Below are 20278 nucleotides of genomic sequence, written 5' to 3' on the forward strand. Positions count from 1 at the left end.
GGGTAAATTTAACAGAATTACAATATTGACATCAAAAGGAAAACAAGTAATTGTTTACAAGACAGCTGTTGTGCTTTCTTTCAAAGAGGATGCCTTCTGAGGATGGGACGCAGGGACTGTCATCTCTCCCGCAGCCAAGTTAATGTCTGTTTTTAGCTAGCGCGTGCAGCATCAAACTTCTCTGCTTAAGCACCTTACGAAAACCCCTATCCAGTAAGGTGCTTTCAGTAAATGAAAGAATTGACAGCAATGGCAGTATGGAGCGTTAAACACAACATCAAAGATGGAAAACACTGGGCAGAGAGTGAGACGAGCTCTCCTCTTCTTCAAGAGCTTAGCGAGCATGGTGGGCGCGCTGCAGTGTGCTGTCGGAGATCCAAATGCATACATCAGATTTAAAAAGAAAGAAATTAATAAATAACTGGAGTTGATTTCTCCTAATAAACGAGTCAGGGGTTTAAGCATTGCGTCATGCTAACGAGCATTAAACAAGAGGGAAATTCTTCCGCAGTGCAGCTGCTAGCTAAAAGCTTTCATTAATTATGACATTTCCTCGTCAAATCCTCCTTATTTGCTCAAATAAAAATTTTTGCTGTGAGCAAATCTTCTGTTTTCTTTCCTCTTAGCCTCCGAATTTCCTTCCACAAGAGCCACATCGATCCTTATAATCATAAATCCTAATGCTGTGTGTGTATATTTATCCACATATACAGAGTTATGAGTGTGTGCGGGTGATGCCGATGTAAAGAGAAACACTTCCTGAGTGAAAAGAGAGAATTACAATCCAACAGCTCCTAATTCTTTTATTATAATTGATTAACATCTCAGAACAGGATCACGGCGCTCCTTCACGTTTAAAAAGACAGTAATTTGGTAATTAGCTCCTCCGAGGCCGAGTGAGGCTCTCTTTCTCCAGCGTGGAGAGAAAGTTCAGTAAACCAGTTCTTTCGCTTTAATGAAAAGTTTGAAGTTCTTCTCAATTAGTCAGAATGGGTCTTTGAAGGTTTGAGACGTGGCCCGTGGAGAGACGTGTAGCCAGAGCTTTGTCTGATGAGGAACACAGTGCGTTAAAGCCACTGGCTGTGAGGTTGGCACCTTTTGACGCACTTAAAAGAGAATATTAACAGGATGTCTCTTTTGAAACGAGTGTTTCCAGAAGGAATGGACGATCCGTACAGGTCTTGGGTTTTTCAATCTCACATTATAATAAGAACTAGTGATCATGATGAGGGATGTTGTCAGTGTTACAGCTGGATTACAGTACTGAACCTTGTGTATGTTTCCTCCTTATACTGTAAAACAAAACAGGACCTGAGGTCTCTCTCAGGTGGCTGGGCTTTTAATAAAAAAAAATTTATTTGACTAAAAGCCCAGGAAGTGAGATGTTTTGTGTAGACTTAATAAATAGAATAAAAATACATGAACAATAACCATATGGCTTGTGATACATGTCAAATTGCAGATAACTGATAATTAATCTGATTTTGTTTTGACCATATGCAGATGTTTTTAAATAAATAAATAAATAAATGTTGCTGTATCTGAAATCTATCAAACAACCTGTATTGTGCCTTGCCATAAATAGATTTTAACAAAACAACATGGAGTTTTATTAGGCAACTAATTATCATCTAATAATTAAATAATCTTAATTAGTGCTCTTGCACAGTCACATCATGACCTCATAATTTTGGTAAGGCTCAGGGTTAAACTCTACCAGTCATTAGGTGCCATAGTTGCATCTTTCATGGAAACCCTTAAATAGAGATATTGTTCTATATTCAACGTTGATTGTTTCCCCATTACACAATATTTTAAAGGTTAATAGTAAAATCATAGAAAGTTAATAAATGTTTGACCAATCAGAATCCAGGACTCAATGCACAATTTACACACAGGCCCTGAACAAATATGTCTATAAAATCCAGTTTTTTGTTTTGTTTCTTGGAAAATCCAGGTAGTGGAAAATGCTAGTGGGAAAGTTTCTCTCTTCATCAGCAACAAATAAATGCTTGTACCACTAACACACACATAAAGTTCAATCAATATACAACTACCTTCTTTCAGGAAAACGCAGCACAGCTTAAAAAACAAACAAAAACAGAACTTTCTAAATAGAAAGAGTTTCCTGATCTGGCTCTCTTCATGTGTGCTGGAGCAGGAAGGGAAGGAATGAGGAAGGAAAGAGGAAAGACGTCTCCGCCTCCATCACTCTGACTGCCCTCCTCTTTTTTCATCTTTGATGTTGCAGGCTAGCCTCTGCCGAGGAGCGTACAGTCGCTTCACACCCTACTAAAGCTGAGACACACACACCGGCCGTGTTAAACTAAAGCGAGCAAACCCCTCTTATTCGACAGGCGAAACGAACAGCTGTCGACGGCCTCGTCGCACCACAACACTAACTAGTGCACTGTCAGAACACACAACAGCTTTGTGTGTGTTTGTGTATTTGTGTCTGGCTTTGTATGATGTCACAGGTTATAATGGTTTACATCTGAATCAAACCCAGCCCTTACACTCCTGTGTATTTATTTCATGACGGCTTGTTGATCTGTTACCATCACTTTTTATTTCCCAATGCAAAGGAAAACACCACTGATGTTATATGACATAAATATAAAGATAATCCTTCTGATCCCCCCCCCCCCACAAAATTTGTTCAATTTAAAAAAAAAAGTTTTCTATTAGAAAACATAACATGTATTTATTATACGTTTTTAAACAAATTATAGTTTAAAAAATAATTATGAATAAAATGTATACAAAAAATCGGGAGATTAAACACCAAGATCATTTGAGAAAATCCTAAATAATCAGATATGTATTACATTAGAGTTAACTGAAATTAAATTAACAATTATTCTGCTTTTTTCTAAATAATCTTAAATTTATAAAAATGTATCTAATAAATTCTTAGGAATATAATACTAATATTGACTAAAACTGAAAAATATCTAGTCAGTAGGAAAATCTTACAACTACATCAAGCATGAAAAGTGTAACATTCCTGTTTTTGTATTTATTCATTTATTATGTATTTAGATAACATTCCAGGCTAAATTCCAGGTGCGCTGATATTTAACAAACATGACCACATTCGCCTCACCTTGTGTGTCATGAAGTCTTCCCTTGATTTCAAACAAATTCTGTGCTAAGTATAGGCATAAGGTTTATTGTAAATTATATTTTAAATCAATTTAATATTTGGTTTATCTTATTTCACAACATTTATGTTTATTATTATTATTATTATTATTAACTAATTTTAGAACTTTACACTCACCTTGTATCGCCAAAAAGGTTTCCAGGTTAAACTCTATATCTATTTAAAAAACATTCTGACATCATAAACTAAAAACTGAGTTATCAGCTACTTTGGGATTGGAAATCACTGACACTTCAGACAATAATTATCTTACTTATTCTTAAAATAATTCTTCAAAATAAATCCTACCTTTGCCATTCAGATATGCGCAAGCATATATACCTTCAATACCTTCTTATTTAGCATATAGGAAGTTTCAGTTAGAGTCTGAAGTTTTGTAAAGTTTTTGTGATATAACATGAAGCCAAAAAAAAAAGAAAAAAGTCATTTCCTTGAGAGTTTTGTCTATGCATTTTATCTACAAAAGTCGGACACCCAGGAATCCTGACAGACTGATCATTCCATTGAATTACAGCCTACAGTGGAACATTTTTCAGGTTTTGGTGCCTCTAATGAAAAACTGAATCCAGCATGGACTTTCAAAAGTAGAGTAAAGAAATAGACTTTTTATTTTATAGTCCCTAATGTTATAACATCATAGGTATTTTAATATGGTCCTCAATATGGGCTCAAAAATGTATTCATAGATTTATATTCATTTATTATTTACAATTCCACTAGGAACACTAAACTGAAAAGTGGTCCATTGTTTACTGTCTCCAGTTTTTGAAGACAGTAATTAAAAATAATGGTATACTTGTAACTTTTAAAATATGTACACCCAATTCGTACTTTTAAAATTCCTAAGTACACTTATGATTTTTTTTTTGAACATGTGGACATATAGACGATTAAATAAGGAACAAATAAAACCAGTCATGTTTCCACTTTCTAACTTAAATATTTAATTTCAATCTTTTTGTCAAAGTCACACACTTTAAAAATTTAATTTCAGTTTAATATGGATTCCTCATGATCCCATGATCCCACTCTTTAACAGTTTGGGCCCTGGAATACGGCCATCCCATCAAGAAAGAAAATCTCCACAGATGTGATAACCTGGTGATTCAGTAAATTCAGGTGGTCAGCTGACTTCTTTTTATTGTCCCATAACGTAGCTGAGTCTAGACCTGAGTAACTGAAGCAACCCCAGATCATAACACTGTCTCCAGAGGCTTGTACAGTGGACACGGGAATAGGGTCGAAGCTTTTTCAGGACCTCTTTTCCATCGCTCCAAAGCCCAATCTTTATGTTCATTAGCAATCTGAAGTTGTTTTTGGTCTCAATAACAAGTGGATTTCTTATGGACACACATCTGTTTAGTCCAAAACCCATGAGTTCTCATCACACTGTGGGTGTCTAAAAATACTCTTACTTTATCTGATAAACATGGCTATGATTTATCCTCCTATCTTTTTTTTACCCATGCAACTTCACTAAGAGATTAAATAAGTTCCATGTTTTAATAATGTGCAGGACAGTTTCAATTTCAGTTAATTTTAATTAGAAAAATGAGAAAAAAATAAAAAACCTTTGACTCGCTATTTGTTTTAACTTTATATTGGTACACTAATGGTTAAAGTATGTATTTTTTGTTTAGTTTTTTGATCCATGCATCTTATTGCAGATATCAGTATACAATATATAAGCTTATATATTTATGTTTTCCAATTCTTTATTGGATCCACATTTCAGATCAGATTAGATCCCGCAGCTTATACGCCTCAAATGTTTTGTGTGTGTGTTGTTGCTGACCTGATGCAGTTTGATATTTGATTAAAAAGGTCTCCTTTACATCTGCCAAGAAAGAAAACACACACACACACACACACACACACACACACACACACGCAAAGTGAATCAATGGGAGTCCACAAACTGCATAGGTCCCAAAAGCCCCTCAACTTCTGATTTAATTAGGCATTAAATCTTAACGGGCTAATCAATGCAGCGAAGTGCTCAGTGTAGCAAAAATCCTGCCTCTGTGAACCAGCAAATCTTCAAACGCTCTCGGCAGCAGAAGGACCAGATCTGAATCAAATCTCCAAACTGTACATCGATGCTTGTGCTGCGTACCTTTTATGTTTTTGTAATGCGCCCCTGTCGACTTCCCCTAAGCGCAAATCATGGTGTATGTATCTTAATCAAGCCTGATGGCAAGAACAATGTAGCAATTTTATTTAGAGTTTATTTTTTATAGTCTGCTTTGGCTTACTAATGAGCTAGCTATGCAGCTAACATGTTAACTACTGTAACTAGTCACAGAATGTACCAATGCTCCATCAAAACCATTTTCAACACTTTTTGAACAATTTGGAATTAATATCATGTCAGCTAACAGAACATTCTGTGTTATTTTTTCTCTTAAAGAGCCCATTCCTTATCTACAGCACTTTACATAAGCTTGATTCAATAAGGTGATGCTAAGAGAGCAGGGGAACATCGCAAGTCAATGATGATTTTATTATTTTATCTATAGTTTTACTAGCTGGTTTTGACTTAGGAATGTTCTTGGATCCATTCCTTATCAATCTTACTTAATACCTACTTATCTTCTATACTAGTCTTAAAATACTGCTGAAACAGACTTTTTTTATTTATAAAGCAATATTTCAAATGTCAATCAATGTATGTTTTGGAGATTATCTGCCTGAACTTCTTAATTCGCTTATACAACATGTAAAAATTTATCTGATTAAAAAAAAAATGTCATCCAGACAACCACTGCATTAAATAACTGGCATTTGAATAAAACAACACATCTACAATACTGAGAACATGTCTGGGTGTAGTAGTAGGGGAAAGTAATAATAATAATAATAATAATGTAGCGCCCCCATGCCTCTATAACAAGCATGTAATGGATTTAACTCCACTATGGGACGCCCCGAATTTGTATAACTAAAAGTGATAACACAATAGATGCGTATATCTAGGAGTTTGTGCACTCTTGTATGAGTAAGCACTCAAAAATTTATAATTTCCACAACAATGAATTTTAAATAAAATACATTTCTTTACTTGCTCTTATGTCTTTCTTTTGGAAAAAAATAAAATTACACAAAAATAAAATACATAAAATAATACTTCCTCTCAAAGGTTATACCCTTTTTTCTTTATAAATAAAAATATGGTTCCTTTTCATAGGAGAAATTAACTATAAAAATAAAATATGTGCACTTTCATACAATAACTATAGACTAAACACTGAACATCACAACAGTCAAATTCACAATTGTCTGCACTCTATTTAAATCAGTTACAATAAACCCCTATGCCGGCAGTAATTAAATTTAACTCTCAAAACATCGTTGCAGGCCTGATTACGATGCTTGGGATCGGTGAGACCATAAACCATGAGAGGTCACTTAACTCTAGGAGCAAACAAAAGGGAGCAGGTTCCTGAAGTTTCAGATGAGGGAAAAAGTCATTTCTCAGATGAATTCCGAGGTCTCAGCAATGCAGTCAGCAGTCCTCGTGCACCGAGGATAAAACCACGTCGGAATCACGTAGTCAAAATGGCGGCCAGGTGTCACCCGGGGGCATGCTCTCTCGGCAGGTTTAACTCGGCGAATATTCCATGCACACAGTCGCTAATAATGCAGTTTATCAGTCCGGTAAACTTATATCAGCATCAGTCCACTTCTAAAACCTAGATGCGGGAAATAACTGTGTAATTCTTACTCTTTTGTTAAAGCGCTCAGATTAGCCGTCTGCCCTCCACTAATTCCTCTCTTCTTCTCCCCATAATTCCCTGCTTCCCCTCTAACCGATTAGGGTACAAAGGTCACCATACACTTTTAACCAATAAAATAAGAAATGTTTAAACATTCAAATAAAATTCAGGCCTCCAGAAAATAAATACATGTCGGCATAGTACATTCAGAACTTATATTTCCCAACATTCTACAATTGAAAATAAAACATATATATATATATATATATATATATATATATATATATATATATATATATACATATAGCACAGGGCTACACTCTCCCCCTCTTAACAGGTTTCTTTTCGTCCTTAACTAGGACTTTTTCTGAGTCCTAGTTACCGGTCTCCTGGTAAGCTGTCGAACATCTGACTCCTCAGATACTCTAACTAAACTACCAATTGTTTGTCTCTGTGAATGGTTCTCAGCTTTCCCATACCACTCTCTGGCTTTACCCTATGGACAGGCAAATCAGAAAGCTTCTCCATCACCAAATAAGGTGAAGAGTTCTAGTCTGTAACTTATGTTTCCCTTTAAGCCCCAAGTTCTTCAAGAGCACTTGATCACCCTTGGCTAATACTTGGTTATGCAAGACTCTTCCATAGTTCCTTGTGTTTCTCAAGTAAACCTGTGTTGTAGACTTTTCCGCAAGTTCATACGCACTCTGTAAATCTTTTTTTCGCTCCTCCACATAACATGAGTGACTGATTGCTTCTCGTTCGTCAGTTCCAAAGCACACATCAATAGGCAATCTAGCCTCTCTCCCAAACATGATGTAATAGGGCGAAAACCCAGTGGCATCACTCTTGGTGCTATTGTATGCATGCACAAGCTGGCTCAGGTGGCGGCTCCACTGACGCTTATGAGTGTCTCCCATGGTGCCCAGCATAGAAGTTCTATTAAAACATTCTGGTTGCGGTCTCCCTGGGGATGGTAAGGAGTCGTCCGTGACTTACGGATACCTAAAACCCTCAGAAGCTCTTTTATCAAGCGGCTCTTAAAATCACGGCCCTGATCCGAATGAATGCGGGCCGGGAGGCCATAGTGAATGAAAAACCTTTCAACCAAGACCTTAGCGACTATCACTGCTCTTTGGTCTTTAGTAGGATATGCTTGCGCATAGCGACTAAAATGATCCATGACAACTAGAATATTAGCGAACCAACTGGAGTCGGGCTCTAAAGACAAGAAGTCAATACAGTCAAACTCCAGGTCCCTTTGAGGTTATCTGGTGTAACAGAGCGGCGCATGGACAGGGACTCTTCCATGTCACACATTTTCCACAGTTTCCTATGTAACTCTCCACAGTCTGGACCATTTTTGGCCAATAAAACCTGTTCCTTATTAGGTTTACCGTCCTCTCTATGCCCAAATGTCATCATGCAAAGCACCACACACTCGCACTCCAAACTTCTCAGGTAGTAGTAACTGGCATTTTACTTTCCCCGGAGCTTTACATGTCACTCTGTACAACAACTTGTCTTCAACTCTCAATTTCTGACACTCACGTTTTAACAAAGCCACATCAGAATCGCACTGGCTTGAATAAGACAGCCACTGGCGAGTGTTCAAGGTTTCTCTAACTGTTCTGAGAACACTGTAATCTGACTGGGCTTTTTGCAAGTCTTCTCATGTGAACTGCTCTAACTAGCCCAAATTTAGATGGGTTGCAAAAACGTACAATTCAGGAGCGGCTTTTGCAGGAACTTCCAAACAATCAGCCATACACGTATTAAGAGCTAGAAACTCAAGCTGGTGTATGTAATACTTCTGCTCAGCAGCATTTAAGCCCCTGCTAGCAAATGCAACAGGCCTAACGCCTTCAGAATGCACCTGCTTCAAAACAGCACCTAGCACTTTAAGGCTAGCGTCAATGTGCAAGACATAGGGCTTGTTCGAGTCAGCAAAGGCTAACACCGGCACGTTAGTAAGGCGACTGATGATGTCTTGGAAGGCTTTTGTACATGCATCTGTCCATCGTTGACCAAACGGTTCAGACTCCTTGTAGTTATGCTTTTCTCCCATAATATTCATTTTTTTGCCCTTCCTTACAGGAGGATAACCTTTAGTGAGGTCAGTCAGTGGCTTTACAACGGAGGAATAGCTGGCAACAAACCTGCGATAGTAACCACAGAACCCAAGGAATGACCTCAACGATTTCAACTCAGTGGGCAGTGGCCACCGGGTTACAGCTTCCACCTTAGATGGGTCTGTGGCAATCCCATCTGCCGACACTATATGACCCACATATTTTACTTTTGGCTGACAGAACGGCATTTGTCCAATGACACTTTGAGACCCACCTCCTCGAGGCGGTCTAAAACCTTTATGAGCTTATCCTCATGCTCCCCCAACGTCGCACCAAACACAATCAAATCGTCTAAATAAACAAGGACTTGTAGCAAGTTCATGTCCCCTACAGCCTTCTCCATTAAACGCTGGAACGTCGCAGGGGCACCCATAAATCCCTGCGGCATGCTCTCAAACTGATCAAACCGGGCGGACAAGTAAACGCAGTCTTCTTCTTGTCTTCCTCCGCCATGGCTATTTGGTAGTAACCACTACGGAGGTCTAAAACAGGGAACCAGCAGCTTTTAGCTAAACAATCCGCGGTGTGCGGTGTCAAGTATTGATCAGGTATTGTCTTACTATTCAGAGTCCGATAGTCAATACACATACGCACACTACCATTCCTTTTCCTTGCAATCACTATAGGAGATGCATACGGACTCCGAGACTCTTTTATCACTCCTGCAGCTAGCAGGTCTTGCAGATGTTTTCTCTATGTCAGCAGGCGCAAGAAGTCTGGACCTCTCCCGAAATGGTCGGGGGTCACACAGACGAATATGATGCTCTACTTCCTTGGCTAAGCAAACCCCCCATTCATGGAGTGAAAACACATTACGTCGGCAACACAGCTTTCTCCTAAGTCTGTCTTTCCATTCTACAGGAATAGGTGAATCACCAAAATCAATTGCAGATGGATCTACCTCTTCAGATGCTTGACTTGTCAATTCAGCAGTCTGAACTTTACCTGGAGTCGTACCTCGGGGTATGCCAACCTCTTTCTTCGTCTCATTCTGTATTAACAAGGAAAAACAACTAGGGTCAATGGCACTAACTGGAGCTACCATAGGCTGAACCATTACACCTTGTGGCAATGGGGTGCCATCACTTGCCTCCACCACAACAATACCCTTAGGCGTTGGCTTGCAGAAGTCCACTTGGCACAGCACACAACAAGACGCTTGTGGCGGGAGGGACAGCTGATCAGGCCCCATCCACTTCACCAAGCCCACTGTGTCATCTGTGTCCCTATTACTAAGGCTGTGCGAAGCAAGGTCCCTCTTGGGCCCTACACTGCTGACATTCACTGCACAAGCCAGAGCGTCACTCTTTGAACGACCACATAACGCAGTAAGTCTATGGAACAAACTAGCATTGGTGCCAAGAATAATAGGGACCTGGTCTGGTGTGTTAGGCCCAGGGCAAATCAACGCTAACACAGCTAGTGTCTCTGGTTTACCAACAAGCTCTTTTGGAAACTGCATGTCAACCACAACATATCCTAAATATGGGTAACTTGTATCACTGAGTTCCCAGATGGCTAAGCCAGACACTGGTTGTATGGGTATACCTAAAAAGTAATTCTCATACCATTTCTCGAAAATGATGGTCACCTGTGACCCACTATCCAAAATTGCAGTACAGGTGTGACCATTCACCTTAACCTGCACAGTGGATGGAGGACCAATAAGACCCTCCGGAAATGGATTAGTAGCCTTAGCGTGCACTGCCTGTTTTTTGGAAAAACAGTAAGCGGTTTCATTAATAGATCTACTGTCAGGGACACACTCATCCTTGGCTTTTTTAAGGCAAGCTATAAGTCGCCTAATCACTTTTTTCCCCATTCTCATCAGAGGAGCACCTGGTGGCGATATGGCCATCTTCCCCACACCTGTAACAGAAGCGGACATCATCCCCTCAATGGCTCTGCACTTTCCTAGGAGAACCACAATCAGCAGGCTTAGTTCCAACAGCAGCAACTGTGGCTGCTGGCTTAGCTGCATCAACTCCCTTAGACTTTAATTTGTAGCTTAATAGTCTAACATTCTTACTTAAAGCAACAGCTTCAGATCTGCTGGGGCCAGATTAAGGCATCTGAACCGCTGATAGGGGAGCAACAGCTCTCTCAGTAGAGGACTCTCTCTTACTCATCTCAACCACTTGAGTTTGTAAAGCTAAAATATCAAGCATTGGACTAAAGTTCGGAAGATCCCAGGTTCAAACCCAACAACCTCCAATTTTCCATTGTTGGGCCCTTGAGCAAGGCCCTAAAACCTCAAATCTCAGATGTATAATGAGATAAAAAAATGTAAGTCGCTCTGGATAAGAGCATCTGCTAAATGTAAATGTAAGGAACTCTTTGGCAGTTGCACCTTGCTCAACAAGTCGCAGTGACTTTACAACCTCTAAAGCAGGCCCTCTCAAACACTCTAGGATTCGACATCTCTTTTCTTGCTCAGCCAATTACATTTACATTTACATTTAGGCATTTGGCAGACGCTCTTATCCAGAGCGACTTACATTTTTTTTTTATCTCATTACACATTTGAGCAGTTAAGGGTTAAGGGCCTTGCTCAAGGGCCCAACAGTGGCAACTTGGTGGTTGTGGGGTTTAAACCTGGGATCTTCCAAACCGTAGTCCAATGCCTTAACCACTGAGCTACCCCTGGCCAGCTACCACTGAGCTATTCACTCTCCTGAACCATTTAAGTGGCCTGTTTAAGCAAATACTCTACAGAATCCTCTCCATACCCCTATAACCATACCCCTCAGTCTGCCTTTTGCTAGTTCGGCTGACTACGTCGACTGAAGCATGCAAAACCAACTCATCAGGCCCTCGTGGAGGAGCAGAAAGACTGCACAAACCTTGTAAGTCAACTAGGGTCTTACCCTCAGCCATTAGAAAGTCCCCCAACCTAGCTGAGAAATCTTCAGGGGCAGCTAGGGCTTGGCCAACTGTCACAATTTTCCACACAGCATCACTATCAGCAGGCCTAACTTCGGGGGGGGGGTTTGTTTTTGGATAAACAAACTTGCTCTGATTGTTCTAGACGTTTATGTTGCGTTTTGTGGTGGCGATCGATTGACTTCTACACCGGTGTTCGTTTGTCTCTGTCTAACATCAGCCTGCAGCCCAAATTGTAGTTTGTGTGTTAACCTGTGGGGGCAGTGTCGGGAACTGGATATGAAAGCCCGCCGCTACCGGGTTCACTCTCTGACTAAACAATGTCGGATTAAAGAAAGGTTTTTTTGTGGTATATGAAAAAATTTCTACGTACGTTTTTCAACAATTATTATTTTTTTTATTTTGCCCTTTTCCGCATTTTCCTGTGTATAGCATGCAGGATCATGGGATATATATTCGGTCCTCCAAAGCATAAAATGAATGCGAAGAAAACAAACTAGAAGGGGTTTCCTTGCATTCTTTGGGTTTTAAACGCCAAGAAAAAGCTGCATGCAACGTTTTTTTAATGCCGTATAAACGCACAGCTGGACAACGCACGTCACCAAAGCCCATGTGAACACTCTCATTGACTCTTATGTGTAAAAAAAACACTCGCCGCTTGATCCGCGCTCACCGGACGCTACAAACGCAAATAAAAGCTCTATTTTAACGCCCGTGTGAACAAGGCCTAAGAGGTGACAGTTCTTAGCTACAAATCTACAGTATTAAGTAGAGATTAAACATTGAACCAATATGATACTTTTAAAATAAATAAATAAATATGCTGGAATGGTATTCTAATACTTGGTAGCTAGTAAAGACACTAAGCAGACTTAGCTATATTTAGAGTATGTTGTATGTACAGTTTCAATATATTTTTGTTTTGCCAAAACCTAACAAATAAAAATTCCCAAGAGCATGAGCTAAAGATTTGACTGTTCACAGAATCAGGAAAACACTGACCCCATGCCCAACAGAGCACCTACTGTATAGACTAATACTGAACACTTTGAGGATTATGATCTGAACCCTGTCTTTTATTTTATTATGTATCTTGAGTCAGCACTTATCCCCCAGTGTACTAAACATGGCGCATTTCATAAATTAACCTTTCATAACTCAGTCCTTACTTGTAGCCAAATGTAAAAGTCCCCCCCCCCCTCAAAAATCTCTCTAAATGAAATAATTCAGGGGGAAAAAATACAATTTGTTAACCTCGACGTATCTTAACGTCTATCTTACAAGGAGCAAATAATGAGTAAAAATAAAACGAAAACATTTTAACAGATTTAACACTTTATAGCATTATTTCCAGTGTATGTCATTATTATACGTACATATTTACTCAAGGCAGCTGTCTTTCTGTACTACTTCACCTCACTGACTACACACATCTGTGCAAACCTAGGCTGCTATGTATTGAGCCATGAAAAAAAACAATAAATGACAATGTTTTATTTTAATATTTTCTTATTTCAGTGATGTACATTTTACCGTATCCTGTCCAGTGAACCAGCAAATGGGTTTAGTTACTATATTCAGTTATTATATTATATTTTACAGCTACAGTATATATGACTATAAAGTCAACATATCAGCACAGGTATAAGGTATGTACTAATCACCTCCTATGTAGAAAATGTATAAACTCTGGGTCTTTGGAAACGTCCTGCAATGCAGGCTGTCATGTTTACTCCACTATTATCAAAAATTCTTCTGAGAAATTGATTAATGAAGCCTGTATTTATAAATCGCTAAGCTTAGAATTTTCTACACTTCGTAAGCAGTGTAGAATAACTTGTACTATTATAAATATTTTATAATGCTTCGTGAAAATTTGCAGTGTTATATTTTTCTTTGTCATTGTCCCTTATTTATGTTTTTTCTACTTTATTTTATCTATTTGTTTTTTGCATTTTTTTAAATTATTGAATAATAAATGAAGATTTAAGCTTAATTTTAAACATTATAAATACCTTTAAATATAAATAGTTTATTCAAATGAATAATTTAATCATTCTTTTTGTTTACTTTTTAATTTACCTATGTAAATCATCAAAATCAGTATTTGATTTTTTTTTATTATTAATCTACCTACAAACAATTATGATTTATCAATACATGCTTCAGAGAAAGTTTTAGGAAGAAATCTTTCTTGCAAAAAGCAAAGCAAGCAAAAAAAAAGCGAACATTGTGATGTGTATATAGAGTTCTGTGTACATGCTGCATATACTGCTGATTCTATTATCAGTCTTTTATATGTCTCTAATTGTCTGATGTATTTAAGAATATTTTTTCTTTTTTTCTCATTTGATCAAAGTGTCATTTAATTTTTTTTCAGCTGTTTAAAAATACTTCAGTGATCTACACAATTCCACATTAATTTCTTTTTACTGAGAGCTGTGATTGATTTTCCTTTACATATAGTTGTTAAATTATGTGTAAACTTCCAGTATTTTGTTTATCCCAAAAACATTTGATGTTTCTACAGTATATGTCTCAAATGAAAGTGAACTGGTTGGATTTAGTGTGTGAATAAAGACGTTACAGGACACAGATTACAGGCGTCATCACTCGTTAGTGTTTCATTAACTAACTAACTCATGGAAGATTTTTTTTACAATTATATAATTAACATAAAAAACTAAACACAAGTCATTTGTGCAAAAAATTTAAGTCACTTTCCCCCCCATTTTTTTTTTAATGAAACATCACTTTCCACAAAACAATACCTAACATGATACCTTTACACAAATTTGCACTTTACCCAAAATGTCACATTATTTGAAATGACACTTTACACAGAATAACACTTTACCAGTAAAAAAATGTACACAAAATATCAATTTACATGAAATTAAACTTTATTCAAAATAAGTTTACACAAAGTATCACTTTACATAAAACAATACTTTACACAATTACACTACACTGAAAACCCTAATAAGTTAATTGGACTAATATGATTGAGTAAACTCGTTGCCTCAATTTAATTGAGTAATGGAATCTTTCAAAACTTGCATATTTAAGTTTATTAAACTTGGCGGTTTTGTAGACTGTACTTAAATCATTTAGTTCAACAAACTTAGCACTTATTTAATGTACTTAAAAAATTGCGTTCACTTGGTATAATTCTTTTTTAAGTGTACTTATATATTTAAGTTAACTCAACATGAAAATGTAACTTAAACCTGTTAAACAATGTTCTTATATTTGACTGCAAGCTTTATGCACACCGTACTGAAATAAAACAATGAACAGCATTTTTAAGCATAGATTTTTTTTATTGACAAAATGCCACAATTTTCCGCTGGAAAGAATGTTGGAGAGTACTTTATTAGGTACACAACATGTACGGAATGAGCAGCTCATTCACACAGAAACCAGCATCCAATTCAGCCTCAGCATGAACCAGAGCACATTTCCCACATCACCCCTTACCCACACACACAAACAGGGCCAAAGCCACTAACCCAAACACCCTTCCCCAACATGGTGAACACACCGACATCCCCGCAAAGCATGCTGGTCGTCAGCCGCTGCCCCGCCCACGCCACATTCACATTTGTGAAAATTGACCTTTTGAAAATGTTTTTTCCCCCAAAGGATTAATCATGATTTTGAGTTCACAACACTTGAAATCTTAAGTTTATGCATTTTGATGGTAAATAAGTTAAATGAACTTATATTTTTAAGTGATGGGTCCAAAATGCAAAATTTTAAGTAATGTTTAGTCAACATTACTTGATCGTATAAGTAAAGACAACATTAGGGTTTACAGTGTACACATGAAATGACACTATACAAAGTGAAACTTTACCAAAAGTCACACTTTACACGAAACATCACGTAATAATAAATGTCCCTTTTTTTACACGCCATTTAACAAGAAACAACACTTTACATGAAATGACACTTTACCCATAATATAATTTTACACAAAACATCACCTTTCATGAAATTGCACTATACAGTACACGAGCCACCACTTTATACCCATCAATAATTTGCATACTTTACACAAAGCATCACTTCACATGAAGCAACATTTTACATAAAATGACACTTTGCACAAAATGACAATTTACACAAAACAGAACTTCATACTAAACACTTCACATAAAGTATATCATTTTTAATTGGATTTAAAATAAAATGTTTTCTGTAAAGCAATGGCTTGTGTAAACTGCTGTCTTCATTGTTGTTGTTTTTTATTTCCATTTTCTTTAAATGAAAAACATAAATTTTACATTACCATTTAAAAGTTTATATATAATACATTCTTTCTTTCCTTTTTCAATTATTTCCCCCTCAAATCAGGTATATTATTAAAATGTAAAGATTTATTTTTGTTATTAGTTTTTTCAGCACGTTCAGCTCCTGTGATTAGGATTTGGTCTAGCTGATGCACATGTAGTCATTCTTCTTTTAATGAGTTGCTAAGGTTTGTTAATCCTCTATAGAGTTAATATACCAGAGAGAAGGTTATCAGCTTTATCTGATGTGTGTTTTATTTTTCAGTAGAAATTGTGAAAAGAGAAAAGGATTGCAGTGCTCGGCAGCAGAGGGCGACAGAGGAATAGTGGAAAGACCACAGCAAGAAAGCAAAGACCAGACTGACCAAAAAGCAAATGGGCATTTAAAAAACGAGAGAAGGGATTAAAAAAAAGTGAAGATGAAAATGGAAAATGCAGAAGAAGAGGACAGAGCCCATTTTCTCAAAGCTTTTTATTTTTCTATATTTTTGCTGATGCAGAAAAGTGTGTTTAAGAGATGTAAATATCCATGTAGACATGAAGAGAAAATGCAGTCAGAATGCAGCTGAGAGACCAAGGCTGAGCTTTTGGCTCTGCCCACACCATCAATGTGAAAACGGATCAGAGCCCCCAGACCCACACCCAAGGTCTCACATGAATAACAGTAAACCACTTCCTGTTCGGGGACACAATCAGTCCATTTCCTGTGCTGTGATGTCACTCTGTCCTGTGCTTTTTATCCTATAGCACTTCCTGGATGCAACTTCATGCCCTTTTTTGCTACACTGACCTAAGAAATCCTCAAAATAATCTTGAAGTCTTTCTAGTTGTGCTTTCACTATGTTTAAAGAAACCCACGCACAACAAACTCTTTGAAATGTGGATTTGTGGAGTCTGGCTGAAACTCTTGGCAGTGTCACCATTTCGTTGAAACAAGAAGGAGATCAACACGGAGATATCAGACGTTCCTAACTCAGTCTCCCATAATGCAACACTGGCTCCTTCTTTTTACACATGGCTGGCCCGTTTCCTGCCATGCCACTTCTCCTCTGCAAAAGCTGCCCCACTCTTTTCCCCTTCTTTTCAATGAGGGAAAATCCTCATCTACTTACTCTTGCTGATGTCATGACTCTTTTCCTGTTTGTTAGCCTCTTGTGGTGTTACGACCTGGAAAAGCTTAGAAAACTACAAAACTTACTCTATGTTCCAGCACGGTTTAACACAGACTTATTGACTTTCCCTTCCCTACTAATCTTTTGCAGACATGTGTCTACCAAGACATCAGTCACAACAGTGAAATGCAGAAGCACCATTAACCGACCATAAGAAACTATATATTTGCGTTGATAATTACTTTTAAGTTGTATTTCAGACCCAAAACATGACAGAAAGATTACCTGATTTGGTGGCATTTGTACAGCATATTCTTGTATTTCATTTCCAACAGAATCACTAATGTAGTGCTTCTTTTAGAAATGAGATACGAGAATATGCTGTACTTTACTCTTCATGAAATGATGTGCAGGTAACGTTAACTTTCCAGCTTTCTAATTATTAGCTAACTAACTGGTCTAGAGTCAAATTCCAAAGGAGAGTTAAATGGAAAGCTAGTGCACTGTGTAGGGTGTACACTCCCCTGTTGTACACACCAAGTAGTGCCCTTGATCAGGGGTTAGAGAGGGATTTGGGATTAACGTTGAAGCGGGTTAGTTAGTTAGAAGTTGGTTAGCTTTGGAGCTTGTGAACAGAACAACATAGCTTACAAACAACTGAGAAGCAATTTCTAAAGAAACCACATTTTTACGATGGCCTAACAATATCAGATGTTTTTTTTTTCATTTTTTTTTTTTTTTTTTTTGCTGAACCTGCTTGCATGACTGAATGTGGGTTTTGCCATTACTGTCCGGTAAGTGACATCCCTTTTGCAGTCCTGTCATACACACACACACACACACACACACACACACACACACACATGCATACAATGGCAAGAAAAAGTACATAAACCTTTTGAAACATCTTGATTTTCTGCATAAATCTGATCTTTATTAACACTCAGGGGTATTAACAGGCAATGGAGCAGAGATGTTAGTCAGTTGCAATGATGCCTTCAAATCTTTGCCTGTCACTTGGGGTTGTTTCTTTTCCTCATTGATGAATCTTGATGTTGTGCTCTTCAGGTCATTTGGATGGGGCGTCCACTTTTTGGTAGAGTAGCCACAGTCCCAAAGTGTCTCCATTTGCCTAACTGTAGACTGGGGAATTTTTAAAGTCTTTGAGATCACTTTGTAACCCTTTCCAGCTTTATGTAAATCCATAATTCTTGATCATAGAACCTCCGAAAGCTCTTTTTGGTGAGGCATATTTTTTTAGTGAGGAGAAAATCCCAAAAGTTAGAAAGATCAGAACTTTTATTTTTTTGTTATTATTTTAGGCACATTATATTTGTCAATTCTCTCCACTTAGATGAAGATCAGATCACAGTCTATGGCAAATCAATGCAGAAAACCATGACCTTCCAAAAGGTTCTCATACTCTTTCTTACCACTGTATATACTGTACAGCTTTGGGGGAAAAAAGAGAGACCACTGCAGTATGATCATTTTTCTTACAGGTGCATGCAACTGGTGGAATGAACAGTTTTGTTTAATTTTGTATGAACTGCTGACAATATTTCTCCTAAATTCAAGATATAACTATTGTTATTTAGAGTGTATACTTGACATGACATCACAACACATTAAAATAACCCAAGATCATGCAGTATTTGCAGAGCTTTAATAACTCAAATTAAACTTAATACAAATAATTTGTAAACATATAGTGTTAATGCTTTGACTAAATAACATTAAGAAATCAGTATTTGGTGGAATCACCTCCGATTTGCTATTACAGCTTTCATGCGTTTTGGCTCTCCACCAGTTTTCACATTGCTGTTGAGTAAAAAATCAAATGGCTCAGCTTTGCTTGATGATTTTTCTGGAGTAAATTGCAGTTCTCCCCTTTTTTTTTTTTTCCAGAGCTATATAGTTTTAAGCACTTTCTATTAATTCCTCCCAGTCTTAAGTGGTCCATGCTCTTTAATAACCAACTTAGTAAACTTATAAATTTTGGCAAATTGTTGTGACATAAGTTGAATTAAACACTTCAGACTGTGCCGTCCTTTGAGTGGGCAGTGGGCATGTTTTCTCTTCCCTGTCAATCACAATGAAACTGATCAGTCAGCACATTCCTCTAAGTGGTGTGTGACTTAGCACTACTGGTATGCTAAAGCAATGTTTTTGGTTGGTTTTGTTTGACTCAAATGGACAATGTTATTCCTAACCCTTAAGTTGGGAGTCATCATGTGATGTGTGCAGGGCTAGCCCATAGCAGAACAGCTAATCAGGCTAAATTGTGCTACTCAATAGTGTGTAAATCAATAGAGAAATACCATACAGTGTTTAGACTTAATTCCCTGGTGTGCTGATTAAACACTAATATAAGTGATTAGGTCTAAAATAAGCACATAAGAAAATGATTCAAACACATGAAGATCTCAAATGCTCAGCAGGGTTTCTTTGCGACTTTAACGAATCGGACTTGTACTGCAGTGTGATGTCAGTGATGCACGGTTAAATTGGTGAAGGGAACAAGATGAATTGTGTTAAACAGTGCTAGAACACAGAACGGGATTATTCTCTTCATTAAAACTGTAATCCTCTGATGTGATGAGACTTTACCGCTGCTGTTGCTGTTTACTCTCTCTTTCAACAAACCAGGTACTTCCAGCCAGAAGCTAAGCTACACAATTAAAATATAATAAAATAAAATGAGCCCTGATCATTATTATTATTATTATTATTATTATTATTATAAGTAGAGCTACTAATGACTTTTAATAAACTATTAAACTATTATTAAAAATGGTATAAAAGAAAAAAAACTCTTATATAAAATGCTTCCACATAGTAATGTTCCACACCTGACTGTTTGACATTTTGTCATTTTTATTCAAAATAAATTGTATAAAAGCATTTATGGGTTTTGATATATATGAAGGGTGGGTATAAAAAAATTAAGAAAAAAAATGTTTTTGCGCTTGAAAAC

At 37.4% G+C, this 20278-nt stretch overlaps 1 protein-coding gene across 5 annotated transcripts in view; it reads left to right on the plus strand.

Moving 5' to 3' along the window:
• The window catches only part of LOC128515708 (RNA binding protein fox-1 homolog 3-like), a 214124-nt gene extending 194122 nt beyond the window's left edge, over positions 1 to 20002 (plus strand). For 3 of the 5 annotated variants that reach the window (XM_053489840.1, XM_053489841.1, XM_053489839.1), the window contains one exon: positions 2252 to 2373. In XM_053489840.1, the coding sequence (XP_053345815.1) occupies positions 2252 to 2296 (45 nt within the window). In that variant the 3' untranslated portion in view covers positions 2297 to 2373. Of the gene's footprint in view, positions 1 to 2251; positions 2397 to 16454 lie in introns of those variants that run through there. The other 2 variants (XM_053489838.1, XM_053489837.1) reach the window with 2 other exon arrangements.
• The last annotated feature ends 276 nt before the right edge of the window (positions 20003 to 20278 follow it).

Source organism: Clarias gariepinus, chromosome 28 (genome assembly GCF_024256425.1).
Source record: "Clarias gariepinus isolate MV-2021 ecotype Netherlands chromosome 28, CGAR_prim_01v2, whole genome shotgun sequence".
Lineage (NCBI taxonomy): Eukaryota > Metazoa > Chordata > Actinopteri > Siluriformes > Clariidae > Clarias > Clarias gariepinus.